An 8548-nucleotide genomic window follows, 5' to 3' on the forward strand; every position below is an offset into this window, starting at 1 on the left:
ATGTCCGTGTCTTTTCAGTGACAGTTATGCTGTCAAGATTTTTTACAACGTCACTGGTTTTCAGTTTCAACTTCCTGTCAATGTTTTGGCGTCGGGGGGGCGGGGCCTGAGGGGGCAAAGGGGGCGTGGCTTGTGGGGTAATTTACATAGGCTGCTGGCAAGAGGCCGCACATCCACAGGAAGACCCGAAAGTGGAATGAAAGAAAGAAAACCCTGACCAAACGGAGCCGATAGTCGCTCCAGACAAGCTCAGAGATGTTCTAGAAAGCCGTGTTTTACGATGCTAAAATCACTGATTATTTACATGGAGTCTGGTGGGTTTAGCCAACGCAATTTCATGTTTTAAAAGATTTTAATCTTTACCAGAAAGGTTCGACCTCCTGAGAATCCTTTCCATGATGTGGTCTGTTGGGGGAGAACGCTCTAGGTCAGTGTCCCCGTTTGAAGTTTTCAGAAATAAAAACATGCGGTTTGGAGGTAATCCGCTTCGAGCTGAAATGTCCCCGGATTTTGGTCTGAGGATCTGGTCCCCCTTAGTTAAACACACCGTAAGGCATTCACATTGTCTGGTACCTGATGAACGTTACACAAATTATATTCAACTAATAAACTATATCAGTTATCTTAATTTAAACATATCTCTCATTACCTGCGCTCTGTATCACAGCCATGGCAACGCTCCAGCTTCGCGTAGGGAGAGAGATACCCACACACACACCACACACACACACACACCCACACACACACCACACACAACCACACACAACCCACACACACAACACACACACACACACCACACACACACACACACACACACACACACCACACACCCACACACCACACCACACACACACACCACACCCACACACACACACACACAACACACACACACACACACCACACACACACACACACACACAAAACGGATTGGGGGGGGGGGGGGGAACTAGCCTAGCGTTGTGCAGATGAAACTAATTCCACCAACCAGCAGCTCCAACACTAACTGATTAAAACAACACAGTACATCTTGTTTTTGTTAATCTGTACAAATACCAAAAGTATGTCAGATGTACACAGTACATTGTACTTCAGACTGTGGGTTTTGTTCCTCTGAATAACGGTACGAGGAATAAATGCATGCATGTTGTCAGTATTTTGAAACTGATTGACCCTACAAGATAATTTAAAAAGAAACTGGGCAAGGATTCCTGTTAATAAAAAATAAAAAATAAAACTTTCACAAGGCTCCTAATTGGAGTAAAAGAGCCTTCTGAAAGTTTTTCAACTTCTGAAACTTCAACAGTGGAAATATCCATGTTGAAAACGTGGAACATTTGGTTTCAGACGCATCATTATCGAGTCTTTACATTTGGGTAACGCATTAGTCTCACTCCCAAAGGGAAGGCTCGGCTGCAGCCTGCTCGGCAACCGGGTTCATCAAAAACACACATCCCCCCCGTCTGTCCACGGTCAAAACTCACACGTGTTTTAAGCAATTCATCCAGTTTTTTTTAATTAAGCAGATTAAGGAATGATTTCGAGAGCTGAGATGTAAAGTGATGTTTCTCTGGTGGTTCGTCAGTGCTCATTAATGTGAGATTTTAGCAGAAGGAGAAGAGAGAAGATGAGGTTAACACACCTTTGGATCTACAGATCAAGACCTTGCCTGAACCTGTTCTCGGCCAAATGTTTGGATTAAAAAGAAAAGGAGGCAGTGTTCCTGTAATGAGGTTATTATTATTATTATTATTATTAGATGTTCCTTGAAGCATTCCCCAGATTATAGCCACGGCCACTACGAGTCCACAGGAGTACCAGAGGGCCTCCACTGTTTTTAATGTGTCATATTGTATATAGTATACAAAGAAAGGAACGACAGATACTGGTTTTTCAAGGCTGACACCAACAACAATAATTAGTAATTAATATAACCGACATGCACGTGTGTGAAAATGAAACGCATAATTCAAAGTGAAGGTCTTATGACTGTTCGTGGACTTCTTTACCGAGTTTTGTCTTTCAGCTTCTTGGACGTTTTTTATAATCTGCTCCGGCTTTTCCGAGGTTTTAGACGCAGATGATGGTGAAAACGGTCCGAATTTGTGTCATATTGCATATTAATTTTATTTAAAAACATCACATATTCTTGAGTTAAAGACCCCTAAAACACCTAAGCCACATCAAGAAGTCTATCATCCATCACATATTTCATAAAGGCCCAAACAGCTCCTTCTTAACAATTACACATTAATTAATTAATTAATTTGCTCATGTGTTGTCCAAGTCTTGTTTGCACTGTCCGTGTCTGTCCAGCCCAGCTGATGTCTTGTATAAATGTCTTTGTCCTTGTGTAACTGTATTGTTGTTTTTAGTTGTCTAAATGTATCTTTCCATATCGATGTCTTGTATTAATGTCTGTCCTGACGTGCTGTACCCAGGTTTTATGTTTCTGCAGAACAGGAACCTGCTGAAAACCACTTTTTAAACTGAGTCAGGCCCGTTTTTACATTGCAATGTAATGTTACTTTTTCTAACTTTCCTGTATAGTAAATATGAAACGTAATGAAAATGAAATGAAAAACGAAGTCTTCCACGGACCGAGGGAGGACCCTGCAAGCGACTGAAAGATCGGGCTCGTTGGAGATGAGCCAGGTCTGCGCGGAATCGATTGCCGGCGATCGGCGCCCGTTGCATGCTGGGTAGATTTGTGTCCGACTCGCTCCGAGGTCGCGCACACGTAGACGACGGAAATCTCACGAGAGCACGGCGGCCGCAGGTCTGAGACCAGGGGGCGCAGGTCTGAGACCAGGGGGCGCAAGTCTGAGACCAGGGGGCGCAGGTCTGAGACCAGGGGGCGCAGGTCTGAGACCAGGGGGCGCAGGTCTGAGACCAGGGGGCGCAGGTCTGAGACCAGGGGGCGCAGGTCTGAGACCAGGGGGTGCAGGTCTGAGACCAGGGGGTGCAGGTCTGAGACCAGGGGGCGCAAGTCTGAGACCAGGCTGCGCGGCTGCTTTACACCGACTGCAAGACCTGCAGGCGGACCCAGGGCATGCTGGGAAACGCGGTCCTCTCAGCTGATCTAACAGCTGACTGGTTTACAACATGACGACATTTCATATCAACCTTTTCATTGATTTTGAACTGGATTTTAACTGCTATTTGTCTGATTTAAAGGGTTATTCTGTCCAGATCACGTGTTGTGAGGCTGATGGAGACGTTTAGAAGTCAGAGAGACTAAATCCGTCCAATCACAGATCATCTCCAGTCTGTTGTTAATTAAAATCAACAACACATCACATGTAGAGCATTCTGACAGCTACTCTGTCATCATTAAAACAACTGGAGACTGGGTACCAGCTGATATGTGGGACTGATTATTATATTTTATTAAATCGGAATCGCACCGCAGCTTTTTGCCCCCCCCGCCCCACCCGGCTGCAGCCTATTATCTCGTGCCAGATACGAAGTCCAGATGCCCCGAGGCCTTTGAACCCACCTCTCCGTGCTCCCGGGTCCGGCCCTTCGGCGTGTCCTCGGGCAGGAAGTAGAGCCTGGCGCTGGCCAGCAGGTGGCGCTGCGCTTTGTCCTCCCAGAGTAACGTCACCTGCACAAGAAGAAGAAGAAGAAGAAGAAGAACACAAGGGCATTTAAAAACACTGATGTCTGGAACCATTTGAACCCTGATAACCACGTCTGTGGACTTCCAAAACAGCAGGTTTTTGGAAGTCTGACATTTAAGGAGGAGACGGGACTGGACCTCTGTCCCTTTAGGACATCAGAGACCACATACCCTCTGTTGAAAAACATCTAACAAACTGGTTCATAACACATCAGACATGTCGGCATTAATAAGAAAATGTATTTTCACTCAACCCAACCGTGCTGCCACTTGTGTCTCTACCGTGTATCAATGTGTAGTATCTTTTTTATAATTTTATTTTTTTATTTTTATTTATCCCTAATGTCTGTATTACATTTGTACACTGTATTGATTAACGTGTTGTAAAGAGTTTTATCTGTTGTACTACTTTTATGTGTGTCTTGTTGACTGTAATCTTCTTCTTGTTCTTGTTGTTGGTTTTTTAGGGAGATAATTTTGACATCTGTCCAGGGACAACGGATGAAAAAGAGCCTTTTGACTAATTCTGGTGCATTCACAGCAATGTTAGTTAATGTACACTGTCCCTGTCTAATAAATTAATACAATTAAATTAAAATTAAATAATGTTTAGTTAATGTTGAAATGGGGGGACAACATGGGGACAATATGAGGACAACATGAGGGCAACATGAGGGCAACATGAGGGCAACATGAGGGCAACAATTAGCTGGTCAACATGAAGACAACATGAGACAACATGGACAACATGGGACACTGAGGCAATATGAGACACCATGGGGGCAACATGGGGGCAACAGAAGACAGACAGGGCAAAATGAGGACAACATAGGGCCAACGAGGTCACATGGGGGCAACATGGACGACAACATGAGACACATAGGGCAACAGAATAAACAAAAGAAGACAAACAGACAGGGCAACATGAGGGAACAACATGAAGACAACATGAAGCACAACCTGAGGGCAAACATGAGGGCAACATGGGGGCCGAAACATGGACCAACATGGAGACAACATGAAGACAACATGAAGACAACATGAGGACAAACATGAGGACAACATGAAGACAACATGAGAGAACAACATGAGGACACAACAGAAGGACAACATGAAGGGGAAACATGAGACAAACATGAGGCACAACATAAGACAAACATGAGACCACATGAACAACATGAAGACAACATGAGGACAACCATGAAGACAACTGGGGCATGAAGACAACATGAGGAACATTGCGACAAACATGAAGAACATGAAGACAACATGAAGACAACATGAGGACAACATGACGGTCAAAACCCATAATATTCAGTTCACATTGATATAAAACAGAGAAACAGCTGGAGCTACGACCTGTTTGGAATTTCCCTTTAACAGAATTACTCGTTTGATTTATCAACTAATAGTTTCAGCATCACACCAAATTAAAATATCATTATATAAGGAACTATGACTCCGATACTGACAGATATCTGCAGAAAATATTATGGCTTTATTGTATTTTTTTTAGACATTATAACATGTGTAACCTTGGAGACGATGCTGGCGAGGTTATGCAGTCTGACATTCTCTGATTGGGGAATTAATAATAAAACCAGACCAGGTCTACAGGCACGTCAGCAGCTCTCTCTGCAGTCCCACTGGCAAGGCTAGCATGCCCATTTTGTCATTTCTGGCATTCCATTCCCAGGATTTTCCAGGATTTTCTAGGATTTTCCAGGATTTTCCAGGCCATTAATAGTCTTAAGTGTAGAATCCGAGCGGGTTTTAGCAACACCAACGCTGAATGAATGTGAAAGGCGGCAAAGAAGCACCAAAAACACCAAAAGAAAGCACCCAAAAAACTGTTTTTTTTGTTTAAAAAAGCATCAAAATAAAAGACTTTTCTCAGAAGCTTTTTGAGTTTTATCTGTTCTCTGCTCCAGCTGTTCTGTTTTAGACACAGATACGGTAATAATAATAATAATAATAATAACAACAACAACAACAGTCCAAATTTCTGCCAAAATTCTTCTTTTTTTATAGTTACAAAAACATCAAGACCCATAAACCCCAGCAACATTTGATTTGCACACCTGAGTCTGACACAAACCTAGTGAAAACACTGCGTTCCCACTCTGGTTCTAAACACAGAGCTCCTTAAAAACAGCTTCACGACACTAAACACACGAGTATTATTATTGTGCAAAGTTTGAAATGCTATTTGAGGGCAAATACTGCTTCTGGTTTTACATCAGCATCATGTGACAGGATGTTTTGATGGATATATTTATTTATTCTAATTTAGTAGTCATGGAAACACACAGATTGTAAGAGGAGCTTTAACCTCGTTTCCTTTTCTAATGAGACGTTTAAGCCCAACAACATCCAGGCGGCTGTTTCACAGTGTTCCCCAGAATGCACCTGAACACACCTCCCTGTAAGACCGGCACGCCCAGAATGCACCTAGCACGACCAAGAAGCAGCTGAAACACACCCCCCTGTAACACCAGCACATACCGAATGCACCTGAACAAACACCCTGTAAGCCCAGAACGCCCCGAAATGTACCTGAAACACACCTCCTCTGTAAGACCAGCACGCCCAGAATGCCCCTGAACACACCTCCTTGTAAGACCAACACGCCCAGAATGCACCTGAACACACCTCCCTGTAAGACCAGCACGCCCAGAATGCACCTGAACAACCTCCCTGTGAGACCAGCAGCCCAGAATGAACTGAACACACATCTGTAAGACGCACGCCCAGAATGCACGAACACACCCCCTGTAAGACCAGCACGACAGAATGCACCTGAAACACACCCACCCTGTAACACGCACACAGAATGCACCTGAACACACCTCGTAAGCCAGACGCCCAAGCACCTGAAACACCTCCTGCAGACCAGCACGCAGAATGCACTGAACACACCCAATGCCAAGACCAGCTGCCCAGAAGCACCTGAACACATCTCCCTGAAGACCAGCACGCCCAGAATGCACCTGAACCCACTCCCTGTAAGACCAGCACGCCCAGAATGCACCTGAACACACCTCCCTGTAAGACCAGCACGCCCAGAATGCACCTGAACACACCTCATGCGATGTCCTGCTACGTCCTGCTGGGCCTTGTAACGCTGCACAGTGCCCTGCTATACCATGAACTACTACAAACTACTATTTTTTGTGACTGTTATTTCCACTCTTATTCTAACCCCAACCGGCCCGTCAGACACTGCCTACCAAGAGCCTGGGTCTGGGTCTGGGTCTGGGTCTGGGCCTGGGTCTGGGCCTGTCCCAGGTATCTTCCTAAAAGGAGTTTTTTTCTCTCCACTGTGGCCCTGCTGCTTGCTCTGGAGGAAACTACTAGACCTGTTGGGTCCTTGTAAATTCTGGAGTGTGGTCTAGACCTGCTCTATCTGTAAAGGGTCTCCAGATACCTCTTGTTATGAATTGATACCATAAATAAAATTGAATTGAATTAAATTGTACAGTAAACAAACGTTGCCTTGTGATGAAACCCTTACCTCTGCGATGCACACGGGGTCCTGGGGCCCACAACGGATGAAGTAGAACTCCCCGAGCCTCCACACCTCCACGGGCCCGTCGGGTCGAGCTCTGCTGCTCACCGACTTGTAGAAGGCGTAGCTGCCTCGCTGGCAGGAGGGGGCACCCAACCACTGAGGGAAAGACCAGACAGCGCTGATGAGGACGAGGAAATGGCCCCCGGGGGGCTCAACAGGCCCCCGGGGGCCATTTTCACAGTTTAAAAAAAAAAAAAAGGAGGAGCTTCAGCAACGTGCAGCACAACATAAATATTTTTTTTTAATTAAAGCATGTAAAAAGATAGATAGATAGAGATAGAATAGATGTAGATAGTAGAAGATAGATAGATAGATAGAGAGATAGATAGAATAGATAGATAGATAGAATAGATAGATAGATAGATAGATGATAGATAGATAGATAGATATTGATCTCAAAAAATGGGAAGGAAATCGGTGTTACGCAGCACACGTACATCAGTCACACAACACAGAATATAATATAAATGAGATCTAGTAAAAAATATACATCATCAGGATACATGAAATAATTCATACATGCATTCATGCATGCTGAATACACACAAACAACACACCCAAACACACACACACACACACACACACCACACACACACACACACAACACACACACACCACACACACACACACACACACACACCACACAACACACCACACACACCACACACACACACACACAACACACCACCACACACACACCCACACCACACCACACACACACACACAACACCACTAAAATTCACAAACTGGTCACTTTATCACTTCAACACTGGACTCAACACTGACACTTATAATAATAATAATTTATGGTCTTTTCTTGGTGTATTTGACAAATGTTCTTATTGTTGTTATATTATATTGTTGTTATTTGTTGTCTTTTTTATCTATTTTTTAATTTCTTTTTCTCTTGCTAAAATCGCTGCGGAACTTTCATTTCCTTGGGGAGTCATCCCAAAAGGAAAAAAAAAAAAAAAAAAAAAAAAACAAACCAAAAAGGACAATAAAGATCTAGCTAAGTCAATGTAATAATAATAATAATAATAGGAATAAAATATAAGAAAACAATTTTTTTAATATATACACAGGAGGGGAAAACAAAATGTGCAACTGCTTAAATAATATGCTAAATGATTGCTAAAATGTAAATAAACCAATTGTGCAGGTTGCCCTTTGTGCAGTATGTGGAGTCTAAAACATGCATCATATGAACACACATTTAGGACGGTTAGCATGCTACGTTAGCATTACTACGTTAGCATTACTCTCCAAGTCCCACTGAGCCAGGGCGGGAAATGTAGTTTTAATTTTAGTCTTATGGTGTTTTATTGCTATTTGTTGATTTTGTTACATTCTGGGAA

The 8548-nt window shown here is 43.6% G+C and overlaps 1 protein-coding gene across 1 annotated transcript in view; it reads right to left on the reverse strand.

Moving 5' to 3' along the window:
• LOC116686621 (AT-rich interactive domain-containing protein 5B) overlaps positions 1 to 8548 on the reverse strand; it is a 54284-nt gene that overhangs the window by 22380 nt on the left and 23356 nt on the right. Inside the window, 2 exon segments of the mRNA XM_032511645.1 lie at positions 3497 to 3604; positions 7134 to 7286. Of these exon segments, the coding sequence (XP_032367536.1) occupies positions 3497 to 3604; positions 7134 to 7286 (261 nt within the window).

The sequence above is a fragment of the Etheostoma spectabile genome, unplaced genomic scaffold (genome assembly GCF_008692095.1).
Source record: "Etheostoma spectabile isolate EspeVRDwgs_2016 unplaced genomic scaffold, UIUC_Espe_1.0 scaffold405, whole genome shotgun sequence".
Taxonomy (NCBI): Eukaryota; Metazoa; Chordata; class Actinopteri; order Perciformes; family Percidae; genus Etheostoma; species Etheostoma spectabile.